Genomic DNA, 18948 nt, shown 5'->3' with positions numbered 1-18948 from the left:
CACAGATCTCGTCCCCGCACAGAAGTGGCAGCACCAGCTGCCGTTGCCTGGCCCAGCGTCCGCCCGCAGCAGCTCCCGTCTCCCCCCCGAGAACGCTGCAGACTGCAGCCATCGGTCGCAGCTCGTCCAGGGCGCTGACCAGGAGGTACTGCGTGCAGGACCCAGGGCACCTGGGGACAGCAGAGGGGACATTGGGGACTGCCTTGGGGACATTGGGGACAGCGTGCAGTGACAGCTGCAGCCGGCGCAGCTCGTCCAGGCGCTGCCGCAGGGACTGCGTGCAGTGACACAGGGCACCTGGGGACAGCAGAGGGGACATTGGGGACATTAGGGACTGCATTGGGGACACTGGGGACTGCATGCAGTGACAGCTGCAGCCGGCACAGCTCGTCCAGGTGCTGCCGCAGGGACTGCGTGCAGTGACACAGGGCACCTGGGGACAGCAGAGGGGACATTGGGGACAGCAGAGGGGACACTGGGGACATCAGAGGAGACAGGGGACTGCATTGGGGACACTGGGGACTGCATGCAGTGACACAGGGCACCTGGGGATAGAGGGGACATCAGAGGGGACATTGGGGATATCATCAGGGACTGTGTGCAGTGGCACAGGACACCTGGGGACAGCAGAGGGGACATCAGAGGGGACAGGGGACTGCTCTGGGGACACTGGGGACAGCATGCAGTGACACAGGGCACCTGGGACAGAGGGGACATTGGGGACATCAGAGGGGACAGGGGACTGCACTGGGGACACTGGGGACTGCGTGCAGTGACACAGAGCACCTGGGGACATCAGAGGGGACATTGGGGACACCAGGGACACTGGGGACAGCGTGCAGTGACAGCTGCAGCCGGCGCAGCTCGTCCAGGCGCTGCGACAGGGACTGCGTGCAGTGACACAGGGCACCTGGGGACAGCAGAGGGGACAGGGGGCTGCATTGGGGACACTGGGGACTGCGTGCAGTGACACAGGGCACCTGAGGACATTGGGGACATCACCACGGACTGTGTGCAGTGACACAGGGTACCTGGGACAGAGGGGACATTGGGGACATCAGAGGGGACATTGGGGACTGCACTGGGGACACTGGGGACAGCATGCAGCGACACCGGGCACCTGGGGACATCAGAGGGGACATTGGGGACATCAAGGACAGCAGGGACACAGGGCACCTGAGGACGGCAGAGGGAATGTGGGGACACTGAGGCCATCATCGGGGACAGAGGGGACAGCAGGGACAGGAGGCACTGGGGACATCAGCAGGGACAGTGGAGACAGCATGGGGCATTGGGGTCAGTGGGGACAGCATTGGGGACAGCATTGGGGACAGCATTGGGGACAGTTGGGACAGCATTGGGGGACATCAGGGACATTGGCAGGGACAGGGGGCATCAGGGACACTGGGGACATTTGGACACTGGGCATGTTCAGAGGCCATCGGCAGGGTTGGGGACATTGGGCAGTTTGGGGACACAGGGCCATTAGGACACTGGGGACATTGGGGGGTTTGGGGACATTGGGGGCCCATTGTGACATTGAGAACCTTGGGGACACTGTGGGGACACTGGGGATGTCAGCGAGATGAGGGACACGGAGAGGACATTGGGGTCCTTGGGGACATTGTGGGGGACAATTGGGGGGTGGAGACGCTGAGGACATCGGGGACAGTGGGGGCATTGGGGACAGTGGGGGCATTGGGGACATCGGGGACAGTGGGGGCATCAGGGACAGTGGGGGCATTGGGGACAGTGGGGGCATTGGGGACATCGGGGACAGTGGGGGCATTGGAGGTGCTGAAGGCATCGGGGGACGTTGGGGACATTGGGACATCAATGGGGACACAGGGGACACCTCTGGAGACACCTACAGTGCCCCTCCCAGTCCCCCCAATTACCCCCAGTTTGATCCCAGTCCCCCCCAGTTTCCCCCCAATCCCCTCCCAGCCTCTCCGGTTCATTCCCAGTCCCCCCCAGTTTGATCCCAGTCCCCCCCAGTTTGATCCCAGTCCCCCCAGTTTGATCCCAGTCCCCCCCAGTCCCCCCCAGTTTGATCCCAGTCTCTCCCAGTTCCCTCCCAATCCCCTCCCAGCCTCTCCAGTTCATTCACAGTTCCCCCCAGTTTGACCCCAGTCCCCCCCAGTCCCCCCCAGTTTGATCCCAGTCCCCCCAGTTTGATCCCAGTCCCCCCAGTTTGATCCCAGTCCCTCCCAGTTTGATCCCAGTCCCCCCAGTCCCCCCCAGGTTGATCCCAGTCCCCCCCAGTCTCCCCAAGTTTGATCCCAGCCCCTCCCAGTTTGATCCCAGTCCCTCCCAGTTTGATCCCAGTCCCTCCCAGTTTGATCCCAGTCCCTCCCAGTTTGATCCCAGTCCCTCCCAGTTTGATCCCAGTCCCCCCAGTTTGATCCCAGTCCCCCCAGTTTGATCCCAGTCCACCCCAGTTTGATCCCAGTCCCCCCCAGTTTGATCCCAGTCCCCCCAGTTTGATCCCAGTCCCTCCCAGTTTGATCCCAGTCCCCCCAGTTCCCGCTCTCACCCCTCAGCTCGCGGTTCTCCGCCCGCAGCCGCTGCAGCGCCTCCGCCAGCGCCGGCTCCGCCTCGGGCCCCGGCTGCACCATCTCTGCGGGCCGCCGCCAGCGCCCGCCGCTCATCGGCGGCTCGCGGGGCCCCGGGCGCGGTTCGGGCCCGCTCCGGGCGGTTTTGGGCTCAGTTCGGGGATTTTTGGGATCCCGGCGGCGCCGCCACTTCCTGCTTCCGCCGGAAGCGCGTGACGTCACCGCGCCCCGCTGCCACTTCCGCTGCCTCGGTAAATGTCATAGCAACGCCGAGAGCGGAGAGCGCTGATTGGTTACGCCTCCGAGTGTAGCCCCACCCTCGCTTGGCGTTGATTGGTTGATGAGGGAAAGGACTCGGTGATGATTGGTGGATGGGAGTGAGGGCGTGGCGGAGGGCGTGGCCTCTGTGAGGGGATGGGGAGCCGCGCGAGCGTGGGGGAGGCGGCGCGAGCGCGGCCAGAGCGGGAAGGTGCAGGGGGACCGGGAAATAATGGGGAAATAATGGGGAAATTTAAAGAAACTTGGGGAAATTCGGGGGAGCGTGAGGGGATCTGGGCTCTGGGATGGCCTGGGGGGGTCCATGGGGGCCTGGGGGGCAGCGTCAGGAGGGAGCTGTGGGGGGGATGTGGGGGCTTTGGGGCGGAAATGGGGGGATTTGGGGTCTGTGGGGATTTGGAGGGAATTTGGGGGGAATTTGGGGGTGGTTTGGGTCAGTGAGGGCGGAAATTGGGAGTCTGGGGGTGTCCAGGGGTCTGTGAGTGTCTAGCGAGGTTCTGGGGGGGGTTGAGGGGGAATTGATAGGGGATGAAGGCGAAAATTGGGGAAATCTGGGGAGATTTGAGGGGAACTGGGGGCTCCGTGAGGGCCTGGAGGTTTATGGGGGGATGGGGAGGGGGTTCTGAGGGGTTTGGGGGGGGGGAGGGCGGAAATGGGGGGGATTTGGAGGGTCTGGAAGGGCAGTGGGGGATCTGGGGGGGGATTTGGGGTTCGGGGGGTCAGCGGGGATGGGGGGGGTCGGGGTCTTTGGGTGGAACCGTGGAGGATTTGGGGGGACAATGGGGGGGCGTGTCCTGCCCATCCCGGCCCCGCCCCATCCCCCCCCCAAATCCTGGCCCCAGGTTCCAAATCCCGCCCCTAAATCCTCAATCCCAAATCGCACCCCCAAATCTCAAATCCCGCCCCCAAACCCCCGATCCCACCCCCAATCCCCGAACTTGCCCCACCCAACCCCAAAACCCCTCACCCCAGGTGCCCAACCCTGCCCCAAACCACCCCAGCCCTGCCCCCAGACCGCCAAGTCCCGGAGCTCCTCAAGTGCCCAAACCCGCCCCAAAACCTCCAAATCCCATCCCCCAAGTGCCAGCCCTGCCCCCCAAGTACCCGATCCCGCCCCCCAAGTGCCAGCCCTGCCCCCCAAGTACCCGATCCCACCCCTGCCCCACAACCCTTCCAATCCTGCCCTGGGGTGCCCAAACCTGTTCGTCTGCTCCCCGAATCCTGCCCGGGGTGCCCGATCCGGCCCCCCGAGTGCCCGAACCTGCCCCCCGAGTGCCCGAACCTGCCCCCCAAGTGCCCGATCCTGCCCCCCAAGTGCCCGAACCTGCCCCCCAAGTGCCCGGTCCGGCCCCCAGGAGCGATGCCGGGCCCAGGTGAGGAGGCGCCGGGCGCCGGGGGGCAGCTGAGCCGCTCGCAGGTGTGCGGGATGCTCCGGCAGGAGCTGAGCCGGGACGGAGCCTTCCTCCAGGGCCATCCGCACGTCCTCGTCATCCTCGGCGCCTCCGTGAGTGGGGACAGGGCAGGAAGGGGTTTGGGGGCAGAAATTTGGGGGTTGTGGGGGAATAAAGGGGTTTGGGGAGGAGTCAGAGAACTGGAAAAGGGAATTGGGGGGTTGGATAAGGAGAAAAGGGGGTGGGGGGGATTTAGGGGGACTGGAGGGGGGACTGAAGGGATTTTGGGGGAGGTTGGGGGGGAATTGGGGGGTTGGGGGGATAAATTTGGGGCTTGGATGGCACAATGAAGGGGTTTGGGGAGGAATCAGGGCGGCAGGGGGGAATTGAGGGGATTGGGGGGTTGGAATTAGGATGAAGGGGGGAATTGGGGGGTTGGAATTAGGATGAAGGGGTTTGGGGGGAATTGGGGGGTTGGAATTAAGATGAAGGGGTTTAGGGAGGAATTGGGGGGTTGGAATTAGGATGAAGGGGTTTGGGGGGAATTGGGGGGGGTTGGAATTAGGATGAGGGGTTTGGGAGGGAATTGGGGGGGTTGGAATTAGGATGAAGGGGGGGAATTGGGGGGGGAAGTTGGGGGGTTGGAATTAGGATGAAGGGGTTTGGGAGGGAATTGGGGGGTTGGAATTAGGATGAAGGGGGGGAATTGGGGGGTTGGAATTAGGATGAAGGGGTTTGGGGGGGAGTTGGGGGGTTGGAGGGGAAAAGAAGGGGGTTGGGGCAGGAATTTGGGGTATGGGGGGAATAAAGGAGTTTAGGAGAGATATTTGGGTGCTGTAAGGGGAGAACTGGGGAGAAGGGAAAGGAAGGGGTTTGGGGGGAAGTGGGGGCTGAAAGGAGAAAAAAAGGGGGCAGCAAGTCTTGGGGGGGGCAATGGGGGGGGAATATTGAAGGCCAGAAAGAAAATTTGGGAGAAATGAAGGGAATTGGGAGATTTGGGGGGGAAGGAAAGGAAATTGGGGATGTTGGGGGGTTGAGGGGGAAGCAAAACGGGTTTGGGGAGAGCTGGGGCAAACTGAAGGGTGTGAGGAGGGAATTGGGGGATGGGCAGGAATTGGGGGCGTTTTGGGGGGGTCATTTGGGGTCACTGGGGGATGGGGGAGGGGCGGCCACCCCGGTGCTTCCGGGGGAGAGTGGGGGAGGGGAATTTGGGGTGCCCCGCCCACCCCTCCCTCCAGGTCACCCCTCGGGACCAGGGTGGGGCCGCCCCTCCCCCACCCGCACCCCAACTTCCTCCTCCGCCCCTCCCCCACCCCGTTACCCAACACCTCCCATTGAACACCCCGGGGGGGGGGAGGGGAGGGGCGGCGGCGCTGACTCAGCACATTCCGGGGGGTGGGGGAGGGGCCGGGGCCAAACCCAGCACCGGCCTCGCCCCTCCCCCAGCCCTGAGGACCCCTCCCCCACAGGGCGACCTGGCCAGGAAGAAGATTTACCCCACGATCTGGTAAGGGGACACCTGGGGACAGTGGGGACACTGAGGGGACAGTGGGGACAGCAGGGACAGTGAGGGGACAATAGGAACAATGGTGTCATCAAGGCCACCTGTGTTCCACCCGTCCCCAGGGTTACTGTTGTCACCGGGGTCACTGAGGCCATCAGAGCCATTGAAGTCCCCGCTGTCCCCACCTGTCCCCAGGGCCACCAAAGTCACTGATATCGCCAGGGCCACTCTGGGGCTGCTGCTGTCCCCAGGGCCACAGGGGCCACCAATGTCACTCAGTGCTGTCTCCAGTGGCACCAGTCAGCAGTGCTGCCATTGTCTGCTCTGTCCCCAGTGTCACCACAGCTGTGTGTCCCTGCTGTCCCCAGGGCCACTTGTGTCACTAGCTGGCACCAGCATCCCCAGTATGAGCTGAGTCCCCAGTTCCTCAGTTTGCTGCTTCTGTTCCCTCTGTGTCACCTGTCCTCTCTGTGTCACCTGTCCTCTCTGTGTCACATCTCCCAGGGTGACACAGGGACAGGAGCCCCCATTACCAGTGTCACCTGAGAGTTGGTGACATTGCTGTCACCTTAGGCCTAGCATCCCCAGACAGGGGTGGTGACAGTGCTGGGGGTGTCCCCAAGGGCTTGGTGACACAGGTGACAGTGCTGTCCCCCAGGTGGCTCTTCTGGGCACATGCTGATGTCCCTGGGGGGGTTTGGGGACACAGGTGGTGGCACAGGTGCCAGCGCTGTCCCTTGTCCCAGGTGGCTGTTCCGGGACGGGCTCCTCCCCGATGACACGCGCGTCGTCGGCTTCGCCCGCTCGCCCCTCACCGTGGAGCTCATCCGGGAGCAGACCCTGCCTTACCTCAAGGTGACAGCACTGTCCCCTCCTGACCTCACCTGTCCCCTCTGTCCCCTCCTGACTCCTCCTGACCCCTCCTGTCCCCTCTGTTCCCTCCTCACCTCTCCTGACCTCACCTGTCCCCTCCTGACTCCTCCTGACCCCTCCTGTCCCCTCTGTTCCCTCCTCACCTCTCCTGACCTCACCTGTCCCCTCCTGACTCCTCCTGACCCCTCCTGTCCCCTCTGTTCCCTCCTCACCTCTCCTGACCTCACCTGTCCCCTCTGTCCCCTCCTGACTCCTCCTGACCCCTCCTGTCCCCTCTGTTCTCTCCTCACCTCTCCTGACCTCACCTGTCCCTTCCTGGCCCCATATGTCCCTAGGTGACCCCCAAGGATAGGCTCTGCCTGTCCCTGTGTCCCCTCATCTGTCCCTCCTGTCACAGGTGACCCCTGAGGGCACTTTCTGTGTTCTTGTCTCACCTGTCCCCTGTCCCTTCCTGTCCCCACAGGTGACCCCTGAGGACAGTCCCTGCCTGGACGTGTTCTTGTCCTTGTCTCACCTGTCCTTGTCTCACCTGTCCCTGTGTATCCTCACAGGTGACCCCTGAGGATGGTCCTTTGTCCCTTGTCTCACCTGTCCCCTGTGTCTCCCTTGTTCCTACCAGGCACTGCCTTGCCAACTGTGTCTCACCTGTCCCCTGTCCCTGTCTCACCTGTCTCTGTGTATCTCCACAGGTGACCCCGGAGGACGGGCCCCACCTGGCCATGTTCCTGTCCCTGTCTCACCTGTCCCCTGTCCCTGTGTCCCCAGTCTGTCTCCACAGGTGACCCCTGAGAACGGGCCCCACCTGGCCATGTTCCTGTCCCTGTCTCACCTCTTCCCTGTCCCTGTGTCCCCTGTCTCACCTGTTCCAGTCTGTCTCCACAGGTGACCCCTGAGGATGGGCCCCACCTGGCCATGTTCCTGTCCCTGTCTCACCTCTTCCCTGTTCCTGTGTATTCCCTTGTCCCTGTCTTACCTGTACCCTGTCCCTATCCCACCTGTCCCCTGTCCCTATCTCACCGGTCTCAGCTGTCCCCATGTGTCCCCACAGGTGACCCCCGAGGACGGGCCCTGCCTGGCCGCGTTCATGTCCCTGCAGAGCTTCGTGCGGGGTCAGTACGGGGACGAGGCCTCGTTCCGGGCGCTGGACGCTCACCTGCGGGGGCTGCCCGGGGGCGACCGCGCCCACCGGCTCTTCTACCTGGCCCTGCCCCCCAGCGTGTACACACCTGTCACCCAGAACCTGCGGGCCCTGTGCATGGGCCAGGGGTGAGTGGGGACATGGGGACACACCTGTGACCCAGCACCTGCGGGCCCTGTGCATGGGCCAGGGGTGAGTGGGGACACACCTGGGACACACCTGTGACCCAGCACCTGCGGGCCCTGTGCATGGGCCAGGGGTGAGTGGGGACACGGGGACACCCCTGTGACCCAGCACCTGCAGGCCCTGTGCATGGCCTAGGGGTGAGTGGGGACACACCTGTGACCCAGCACCTGCGGGCCCTGTGCATGGGCCAGGGGTGAGTGGGGACATGGGGACACACCTGTGACCCAGCACCTGTGGGCCCTGTGCATGGGCCAGGGGTGAGTGGGGACACGGGGACACCCCTGTGACCCAGCACCTGCGGGCCCTGTGCATGGCCTAGGGGTGAGTGGGGACACACCTGTGACCCAGCACCTGTGGGCCCGGTGCATGGGCCAGGGGTGAGTTGGGACACAGGGACACACCTGGGACCCAGCACAGAGTGGGGACACGGGGACACACCTGTGACCCAGCACCTGCGGGCCCGGTGCATGGGCCAGGGGTGAGTGGGGACACAGGGACACACCTGGGACCCAGCACAGAGTGGGGACATGGGGACACACCTGGGAAGCACCTGAGGGCTCTGTGCATGGGCCCTCTGTGGAGGAGTGAGTGGGGACATGGGGACCATGTCCTCCTGTGTCCCTGCACGTTCCCATGCTCCCCATAACCCATGTCCCCTGCGTCCCCATGTCCCTTGTGTCGTTGTGCTCTCATGGAGCACACCTTCTGTATCCCTGTGTGCCACCATGTGTCCCCATGTCCCCCCACGTGTCCCTGTGTGTCCCCTGTGTCCTCGTGTCCCCCCATGTCCCTACTTTCCTATGTCCCATGTGTCCCCATGTCCCTCCACATTCCTTGTGTCCTCATGTGTCCCGTGTCTCCTGTGTCTCTGTGTGTTCCCATGTCCCCCCGTGTCCCGTGGTCCCTGCCCTCACGTCCCCGTGTCCCTGTCCCCAGGTGGAACCGCGTGATCGTGGAGAAGCCGTTTGGGCGGGACCTGGGCTCGTCGGAGGAGCTGTCGGCGCACCTGAGCGCGCTGTTCCGCGAGGAGCAGATCTACCGCATGGACCACTACCTGGGCAAGGAGATGGTGCAGAGCCTCATGGTGCTGCGGTGAGACAGGGGACACCGGAGGGGACACCGTGACACGGGAGGGGACACAGGGACATGGGGACACGGGAGGGACAGGGGAGATGGGAGGGGAGAGCCTCATGGTGCTGCGGTGAGACAGGGGTCACGGGAGGGGACACCATGACACGGGAGGGGACACAGGGACACGGGATGGGACACGGGAGGGACAGGGGAGATGGAAGGGGGGGAGAGCTTCGTGGTGCTGCGGTGAGACAGGGGACACAGGAGGGGACACAGGGACATGGGGACACTGGAGGGATAGGGGAGATGGGAGGGGAGAGCCTCATGGTGCTGCGGTGAGACAGAGCACACAGGAGGGGACACCATGACACGGGAGGGGACACAGGGACATGGGGACACGGGAGGGACAGGGGAGATGGGAGGGGAGAGCCTCATGGTGCTGCGGTGAGACAGGGGACACAGGAGGGGACACCGTGACACAGGAGGGGACACAGGGACATGGGGACACGGGAGGGACAGGGGAGATGGAAGGGGAGAGCCTCATGGTGCTGCGGTGTGCCGGGGATGAGGACAGGGAAGGGGACACAGGGACACCAGGACACGGAGGGGACAGGAGAGAGCCTCATGGTGCTGCGGTGAGCTGGGGATGGGGACAGGGGAGGGGACACAGGGACGCTAGGACACAGAGGGGACAGGAGAGAGCCTCATGGTGCTGCGGTGAGCTGGGGACGGGAACAGGGGAGATGGCACAGGGACATGGGGACATGGCAGGGGACAGGGGAGATGGGAGGGGAGAGCCTCGTGGTGCTGCGGTGTGCCAGGGGTGGGGACAGTGGACGGGACACCGGGACACGCACAGCACTCCTCACCCACCCCAGGTTCGGTAACCGCATCTTCGGGCCCATCTGGAACCGCGACAACGTTGCCTGTGTGGTGCTCACCTTCAAGGAGCCCTTCGGCACCGAGGGCCGCGGCGGCTACTTCGACGACTTCGGCATCATCCGGTGAGGATGGACGTCCCCCGGTGTCCCCGTGTCCCCTCCGCGTCCCCCCGTGTCCCCCGACCCCGTGGCAGCGCCGGCTCCCCACAGGGACGTGATGCAGAACCACCTTCTGCAGCTGCTCTGCCTCGTGGCCATGGAGAAGCCGGCGTCCACCAACCCCGACGATGTCCGTGACGAGAAGGTGGGGACAGCAGGGACACCGGGATGTCACCAAAGTGTCACCACCTCCTGACACCACACTGGTCACTGAGCTTTATGTCCCTGATGGTCACATCATGGTCACAGCCACAGGGACCATCCCTGGGTGGCCCTTGGGTTGTTGTGTCCCCTTATGGGCACATCCCCCAATCGCAGTTGTGTCCCACCATGTTCTTGATGGTGGCCCTGAAAGCCACGTCCCCCATGGCCACATCCCCAACTTTGTTCCATCACCCCATTATTGATGGTGGCCCCCCAAAACCACATTCCCCATGGCCATGTCCCAAACCATGTCCTGTGATCCTGCTATCAGTGATGGACCCCAATGCCACAACTCCTGTGGCCATGTCCCAAAGCCCATCCTGTCAGCACCTTCTTGTTGATGACCCCCCCAAAACCCGTCCCCCAATGGCCACATCCCCACACTCCCATCCCATTGCCTGTTCTCACTGGTGGCTCCCCATAAACATGTCCCCACCCTGTGGTCTCACCGGAACCCCATAACCAGGTGTCCCTCACCTGTCCCTCAGGTGAAGGTGCTCAAGTGCATCAGCCCGGTGGAGCTGCAGGACGTGGTGCTGGGCCAGTACGTGGGCAACCCCGAGGGCCCCCCCGAGGCTCAGAAGGGCTACCTGGACGACCCCACGGTGCCCCCCGGCTCCACCACACCCACCTTCGCCACCGCTGTGCTGCGCGTGGCCAACGAGCGCTGGGACGGTGAGAGGGGGTGCTGGTGATGGTTGCCATGGTGATGATGATAGCAGTGACCATGATGATGGCGGTTGCCGTGGTGATGACATTTGTGGTTGCGATGATGATAACAGTCGTGATGATGGTGTTGGCCATGGAGATGGTGCTGTTGATGGTGGTGATGATGGTGGTGGTGGCCATGGAGATGGTGATGATGATGGTGTTGGCCATGGAGATGGTGCTGTTGATGGTAATGGCCACAATGGTGACATTTATGACCCGAGGATGACAGAGGTGTTGACCATGATGATGGTGATGGTTGGAACGATGATGGAGATGATGAGCAATGGTGATGTCTATGATGATGATGATGATGGTGGTGGTGACAATGCTGATGGTGTCCCAGGTGTGCCATTAGTGCTGCACTATGGGAACACGCTGGGATGGGGATGGGTGGTGGTGAGGATGGGTGATGAGGATGTGATGACATTGATGGATGATGATGGTGGTGACAATGGTGATAACATTGATGGAGGTTGATGTTTGACAGTGTTGGTGGTGACATTGTTGATGATGGTGATGGATGTTGACGATGTGGATGATGACAGTGATGACGATGTTGGTGCGTGGATGTTGATAATGATGACATTGATGACATTGATTATGATGGTGGATGCTGATGATTGTGGTGATGTTGATGGATGTTGACAATGTGGATGATGACAGTGTTGGTGGCAGTGTTGTTGATGATGGTGATGGATGTTGATGATGTGGATGATGACGATGACAGTGTTGATGGATGTTGATGATGACGATGATGGTGGCGACAAGGGTGATGGATGTTGATGATGATGATAATCACGATGACGATGACAGTGTTGATCAATGTTGATGATGATGTTGGTGGATATTGATGATGAAGCTGATGATGACGATGACCATGTTGATGGGTGTCGATGACTGATGATGTTGACAATGTTGGTGATGCTGCTGCTGGTGATGACAGCATAGACGATGAGATGATGGGACTGATGATAATGGCAATGTTGATGATGATGTCAATGTTGAGGATGCCAGTGTTGATAACATCAGTGATGTTGTTGGTGACAACGTTGGCAATGACAATGATGACCATGATGATGACCCCTCAGGTGTCCCCTCCATGCTGCGCTGTGGGAAGGCACTGGTATGGTGATGGATGGTGATTATGTTGATGACGTTGATGATGATGACAATGATGATGATGATGTGGATGGTGATGTTGATGGATGTTGGTGACGCTGATAATATTGATGCTGACAGTGACAATGATGACAATGCCACTGTCCCCAGCTGTCCCGTTCGTGCTGCAGGAAGGCGCCTGGGATGGTGATGGATGGTGATGGACAGTGATGGACAGTGATGGACGGTGATGGATGGTGATGGATGGTGATGGACGGTGATGGATGGTGATGGACGGTGATGGACGGTGATGGACGGTGATGGATGGTGATGGACGGTGATGGATGGTGATGGATGGTGAATGGATTTTGCTGACAATGATGTTTGTGATGACAATGAGAACGATGAGAACGATGATATTGATGATGACAATGCCAACAATGCCGCTGTCCCCAGGTGTCCCATTAATGCTGTGCTGCTGGGATGGTGATGGATAGTGATGATGATGATGATGTTGATGACAATGATGGCGATGATGATGATGATGTGGATGGTGATGTTGGTGGATGTTGATGATGATGGCGATGATGGCAATGATGATGATGATGTGGATGGTGATGTTGGTGGATGATGATGATGATGGCGATGATGATGATGTGGATGGTGATGTTGGTGGATGTTGATGATGATGATGACGATGGCGATGATGATGTTGGTGGATGTTGATGATGATGATGATGGCAATGATGATGATGTGGATGGTTTTGTTGGTGGATGTTGATGATGATGATGTCAACGATGGCAATGATGATGATGATGTGGATGGTGATGTTGATGGATGTTGATGATGATGGCGATGATGATGATGATGATGATGATGTGGATGGTTTTGTTGGTGGATGTTGATGATGATGATGATGGCGATGATGATGATGATGTGGATGGTGATGTTGATGACGATGATGTCAATGATGGCAGTGACAATGATGACAATGCCAATGATGCTGCTGTCCTCAGGTGTCCCGTTCATGCTGTGTTGTGGGAAGGTGCTGGGAGGGCGATGGATGATGATGACGTTGATGGATGTTGATGACGATGATGATGTCGATGATGACAATGACGATGATGATGTGGATGGCGATGTTGATGGATGTTGATGATGAGAGTGACGATGATGATGAGAATGGTGATGCTGATAGATGTTGATGATGTTAGCCATGACAATGATGATATTGATGATGAGGGGGACAATGATGCCATCAATGGATGGTGATGATGGGGATGACAATGATGTTAAAAATGACAATGATGACAATGATGATACTGATGATGACAATGCCAACGATGCCAGCAACACCACTGTCCCCAGGCATCCCGCTCGTGCTGCGCTGCAGGAAGGCGCTGGGATGGTGATGGATGGAGGATGACATTGATGACGATGATGTTGACAAGGACAGTGATGATGATGTTGATGTGGATGGTGATGTCAATGGATGTCGATGGATGTTGATAATGATGATGTTAGTGATGACAATGCCACTGATGATGATGTGGGTGGTGATGGATGTTGATGATGATGATGATGTCGATGATGACAATTATGATGATGATGGGGATGGTGATACTGATGGATGTTGATGGGTGTTGATAGATGTTGATAACGATGATGTTAGTGATGACAATGATGACATTGACAATGACAATGCCAACTATGCCAACGACGCCACTGTCCCCAGGTGTCCTGTTCATGCTGCGCTGTGGGAAGGCACTGGGATGGTGATGGATGGTGATGATGTTGATGGATGTTAATGACAATGATGACAATGACAATGATGACAACAATGACGATGACAATGGTGACAATGCCAACGCTGTTGTCCCCAGGCGTGCCGTTCGTGCTGCGCTATTGAGATGGTGATGGATGGGGATGGATGGGGATGATGTTGATGGATGTTGATGACAATGATGACAACAATGACAATGGTGACAATGCCATGCTGCTGTCCCCAGGCGTGCCATTCGTGCTGCACTGCGGGAAGGCGCTGGGATGGTGATGGATGGGGATGATGTTGATGGATGTTGATGACAATGATGACAATGCCAGTGGTGAAAATGCCAACACTGCTGTCCCCAGGCGTGCCGTTTGTGCTGCGCTGCGGGAAGGCGCTGGGATGGTGATGGATGGGGATGATGTTGATGGATGTTGATGACAATGATGACAATGACAATGATAACAACGATGACAATGCCAGTGGTGACAATGCCAACACTGCTGTCCCCAGGCGTGCCGTTTGTGCTGCGCTGAGGGAAGGCGCTGGGATGGTGATGGATGGGGATGATGTTGATGGATGTTGATGACAATGATGACAACGATGACAATGACAATAGTGACAATGCCAGTGCTGCTGTCCCCAGACGTGCCGTTCGTGCTGCGCTGTGGGAAGGCGCTGGGATGGTGATGGATGGGGATGATGTTGATGGATGTTGATGACAATGATGACAACGATGACAATGACAGTGGTGACAATGCCAACGCCGCTGTCCCCAGGCGTGCCGTTCGTGCTGCGCTGCGGGAAGGCGCTGAACGAGCGCAAGGCCGAGGTGCGGCTGCAGTTCCGGGAGGTGCCCGGGGACATCTTCGCGCGGCAGTGCAAGCGCAACGAGCTGGTGGTGCGGGTGCAGCCGCGCGAGGCCGTCTACGCCAAGCTCAACACCAAGAAACCCGGCATGTTCCTGCGGCCCGAGGAGTCCGAGCTCGACCTCACCTACGGCAGCCGGTACAAGGTACCCAGAACGGGTGGGGCACATGGGGATGGGGCACGGAGACCCAAAAATGGGGGTGGGGACACAGGGGTGGGGCACTGAGACCCAAAAATGGGGGTGGGGACATAGGGGTGGGGCACTGAGACCCAAAAATGGGGTTGGGGACACAGGGATGGGGCGCCGAGACCCAAAATGGGGGTAGGGACACAGGGGTGGGCACTGAGACACAAAAATGGGGGTGGGGACATGGGGGTGGGGCACTGAGACCCAAAAATGGGGTTGGGGACACAGGGATGGGGCGCCGAGACCCAAAAATGGGGGTAGGGACACAGGGGTGGGCACTGAGACACAAAAATGGGGGTGGGGACATGGGGGTGGGGCACTGAGACCCAAAAATGGGGGTGGGGGACACAGGGGTGGGGCACCGAGACCCAAAAATGGGGGTGGGGACATGGGGGTGGGGCACCAAGACCCAAAAATGGGATGGGGCACTGAGACCCAAAAATGGGGGTGGGGACACAGGGGTGGGGCACTGAGACCCAAAAATGAGGGTGGGGACATAGGGGTGGGGCACTGAGACCCAAAAATGGGGTTGGGGACACAGGGATGGGGTGCCGAGACCCAAAAATGGGGGTAGGGACACAGGGGTGGGCACGAGACACAAAATGGGGGTGGGGACATGGGGGTGGGGCACTGAACCCAAAATGGGGTGGGGACACAGGGGTGGGGCACCGAGACCCAAAATGGGGGTGGGGACTGGGGGTGGGGCACCAAGACCCTAAATGGATGGGGCACTGAGACCCAAAAATGGGGGGTGGGGACACAGGGGTGGGGCACTGAGACCCAAAAATGAGGGTGGGGACATAGGGGTGGGGCACTGAGACCCAAAAATGGGGTTGGGAACACAGGGATGGGGTGCCGAGACCCAAAAATGGGGGTAGGGACACAGGGGTGGGCACTGAGACACAAAAATGGGGGTGGGGACATGGGGGTGGGGGACACAGGGGTGGGGCACCGAGACCCAAAAATGGGGGTGGGGACATGGGGGTGGGGCACCAAGACCCAAAAATGGGATGGGGCACTGAGACCCAAAAATGGGGGTGGGGGACACAGGGATGGAGCACTGAGACCCAAAAATGGGATGGGGCACTGAGACCCAAAAATGGGGGTGGGGGACACAGGGATGGGGCACTGAGACCCAAAAATAGGGGTGGGGGACATGGGGGTGGGCACCGAGACCCAAAAATGGGGGTGAGGGACACAGGGGTGGGGCACTGAGACCCAAAAATGGGGGTGGGGGACATGGAAATGGGGGTGGAGACATGGGAATGGAGCATTGAGACCCAAAAATGGGGTTTGGGGACACAAAAATGAAGCATTGAGACCCAAAAATGGGTGTTGGGGTCACGGGAATGGAGCACTGAGACCCAAAAATGGGATCTGGGGATATAGGAATGGGGATGGGGAAATGGAAAAAAAATGGGGCTTGGGGAAATGGAAGTGTGGGTGGGGACACAGAAATGGGGTTTGGGGACACAGAAAAGGACCACTGAGACCCAAAAATATGGTTTGGGGACCCAAAATTAGAGTTTTGGGTCATGAAAATAGAACATTAAGACCCAATATGGGGTTTTAGGGCTGGAACCCCAAAATCTCAACACTGAGAGTCAGAATTGGAGTGTTAAGACCAAAATTGGAACATTGAGACCCCAAAATTGGGGACGGAGGTGTCACATCTCAGGGGCTTCTCCCCACCTGGGGAGGTCCCCAAAATCCACCTGGATCCCTCCAAAACCTACCTGGGTCCCCCCAAAACCCAGGTTTTCCCCACACACCTGGGGCCACCTCAAACCCAGGGGAGCCCCCAAAATCCCCCCAACCCTGGATCACTCCAAAGCCCGGGTGTCCCCCCACACCTGGGGGTGTCCCCCACACCTGGGGGTGCCCCCAGAGCCCTCAGACCACCCTGGTGCCCCCCAGGACGTGAAGCTGCCGGACGCCTACGAGCGGCTGTTGCTGGACGTCATCTGCGGGAACCAAATGCACTTTGTGCGCAGGTGAGAGGGGACAGGTGACACCTGGGGACAGGGGGGACATGTCAGGGACAGGTGGTACATAGAGGGGAGGGCACAGGTGGGACATGGGGATAAGTGAGACATGGCGGGGGCAGGTGGGACTTGAGGCAGGAAGGGCACAGGTGGGACATGGGGACAGGTGGGACATCGGTGACAGGTGAGATTGGGGGTTGGGGGGTGGCAGGACAGGTAGGACCAGTTTGGAGGAGCTGAAGAGTCTGGGGGGGGGGGGACAGGAGGGATGCAGGGTGACAGGTGAGTCCAGTTTGAGGAGGGCGAGTGAGACCAGTTTAGGGTGACAGGTGGGACCAGTCTGGGGGGAGATGGGGAGTGGGATGGGAGGGGCAGGTGAGGCCAGGTTGGGAGGGGCAGGGGGTGGGGCAGGCAGGATTTTGAGGGGGGAAGATGGGACCAGTTTGGAGGGGCAGACTGGACTGGTTTGAGGGGGGCAGGTGGAACACAGGAACAGGTGGGACATGAGCACAGGGGGGACAGAGGGACAGGTGGGACATGAGGAGGACCGGTGAGGCCAGTTTAGGGGGGACAGGTGACTCTGGGCAGGGGGTACCAGTGTAAGGGGGATGATTGGACCAGTTTGGGGGGACTGGTGGGACCAGTTTGGAGAGGGGGAAAAAGGGGTCAGGTGAGTTCGAGGGGATAGGTGAGACCAGTTTGGAGGAAAAGATGGGACCAGTCTGGGGCGGCCCAGGTGAGCCTGGGGAGAGCCCAGGTGAGCCCAGATGAGGTTTGGGGGAGTTTTGGGGTGCCCCGGGTCAGTTTTGGGGTGTCCCTCTCCCCGCAGTGACGAGCTGCGCGAGGCCTGGCGCATCTTCACCCCCCTGCTGCACCAGATCGAGCAGCGCCGCGAGCCCCCCATCCCCTACCCCTACGGCAGGTGAGGGGGCACCTGGGGGCACCCCAGGGGAGATATGAAGTGGTTTGGGGGGCCTTGGGGGGCACCTGGGGGGGCTGATGGGGTCCTGGAGGGGCAATGGGGGGGTACCTGGTGCAGGAATTTGGGGGTCTGGCGGGCACCTGGGCATACCTGGAGGGGAGGGGCTGGTCCCGGGGGTCCTGTTTGGGATCTGGGGGTCCCGGGAGTCCCCCTGGGAATTTGTGTTGTCCCAGGGGCTTGGGGGGGTCCCAGGGGCCACACTGAGGGTTTGGGGGGGTTCCGATGGGGATTTGGGAGGTCCCAGGGATCTCACTGAGGATTTGGGGGGTACTGTTGGGGATTTGGGGGGTCCCACTGGGGACTGGGGGGTCCTGTTGGGGATTTGGGGGGTCCCGGGGCTCCCCCTGAGCCCGGGTCCCCCCCTTTCCCAGCCGGGGCCCCCCCGAGGCGGACGAGCTCCTGCGGCGGGCGGGGTTCCTGTACGAGGGCACCTACCGGTGGGTGCCCCCCCCTGGGCCCGACCCCCACCCCTGACCCACGGCCGGACCCCCCAGAAACACTCCAGGGCTCTAGGCTGGGGGGTGGTGCCCCATGGGACCCCCCCCGCCCCGTAATCCCCCCAGTCCTGCCCCATAGACTGCCCCCAATGCCCCCCACACACTCCAGCCCCCCAAAAACACCTCTGGGCTGGGGGTGACCCCCATAACCCCCCCCCACCCCACAGAGCCCCCCAACCCTGCCCCATAGACCCCCATGGGCCCCCAACCCCCGCAGCTGGGACCAAAGCTCCCCCTCCCTCAATCAAGACCCCAAAGCTTAATTACTCCCTCAGTATCCCTTCCCCCCCCCAAACCGGGAGCAAATCATGATTAACGCAAATCAATTAATCAATTAACATGCTATTAACCAGGACCAATTAAACCCACCTTTGGCTAATTAATTATCACCAGCACCTTCTAATTGCCCCCAGGCACTTACTGGGCAGAGCCCCCCTGTGGAAATTATGGGTCAGGACCCCAACACTTGTGGGGTCAGGACCCCTGGCACCTTTGGGGCACAATCCCCATGGGGGGCGGGGCTTGGACCACCAAAGGGGGCGGGGCTGAGGTGCATGAGCGGGGTTTATGCTAATAAGGAAGCAGGGTTTATGCTAATGAGAAAGCGAGCA

At 60.2% G+C, this 18948-nt stretch overlaps 2 protein-coding genes, 1 long non-coding RNA gene and 1 pseudogene across 6 annotated transcripts in view; 2 read left to right on the top strand and 2 right to left on the bottom strand.

The window, feature by feature from the left end:
• The window catches only part of LOC103824723 (zinc finger protein 420-like), a 210159-nt gene that overhangs the window by 128595 nt on the left and 62616 nt on the right, over nucleotides 1-18948 (top strand). The window lies entirely within an intron of this gene.
• LOC103824895 (zinc finger protein 208-like) overlaps nucleotides 1-18948 on the bottom strand; it is a 193029-nt pseudogene that overhangs the window by 118674 nt on the left and 55407 nt on the right.
• G6PD (glucose-6-phosphate dehydrogenase) lies at nucleotides 2881-18720 on the top strand. The gene is made up of 13 exons (XM_050984020.1): nucleotides 2881-3024; nucleotides 4187-4335; nucleotides 5692-5729; nucleotides 6473-6581; nucleotides 7648-7865; nucleotides 8860-9015; nucleotides 9873-9998; nucleotides 10086-10179; nucleotides 10727-10913; nucleotides 14596-14831; nucleotides 16791-16867; nucleotides 17688-17780; nucleotides 18212-18720. Exons 1-13 carry the CDS (start codon nucleotides 2970-2972, stop codon nucleotides 18312-18314), a joined length of 1641 nt encoding a protein of 546 aa, XP_050839977.1. The 5' UTR covers nucleotides 2881-2969; the 3' UTR covers nucleotides 18315-18720.
• Nucleotides 7691-8419, bottom strand: LOC127060548 (uncharacterized). 4 transcript variants are annotated; one of them, XR_007779746.1, is made up of 4 exons: nucleotides 8376-8419; nucleotides 8077-8154; nucleotides 7890-7945; nucleotides 7691-7825 (listed from the first exon to the last, which is right to left on the bottom strand). It is a non-coding gene; the product is annotated as an uncharacterized LOC127060548 (long non-coding RNA). The 4 variants fall into 4 exon arrangements; XR_007779745.1 differs by lacking the exon at nucleotides 8376-8419 and adding an exon at nucleotides 8275-8352 and having other exon boundaries at nucleotides 8077-8218; XR_007779744.1 differs by lacking the exon at nucleotides 7890-7945 and having other exon boundaries at nucleotides 7717-7825.

Source organism: Serinus canaria, chromosome 25 (genome assembly GCF_022539315.1).
Source record: "Serinus canaria isolate serCan28SL12 chromosome 25, serCan2020, whole genome shotgun sequence".
Taxonomy (NCBI): Eukaryota; Metazoa; Chordata; class Aves; order Passeriformes; family Fringillidae; genus Serinus; species Serinus canaria.
Note: the sequence above shows the minus strand (reverse complement) of the source record. Positions and strands in the feature narration are given on the sequence as shown.

Coding starts and splice junctions, on each gene's coding strand:
- G6PD (XM_050984020.1), top strand. CDS start 2,970: ATGGGGAGCCGCGCGAGCGTGGGGGAGGCGGCGCGAGCGCGGCCAGAG. Junction 6,582..7,647: donor AGACCCTGCCTTACCTCAAG/GTGACAGCACTG, acceptor GTGTCCCCACAG/GTGACCCCCGAGGACGGGCC. Junction 7,866..8,859: donor GCCCTGTGCATGGGCCAGGG/GTGAGTGGGGAC, acceptor CCCTGTCCCCAG/GTGGAACCGCGTGATCGTGG.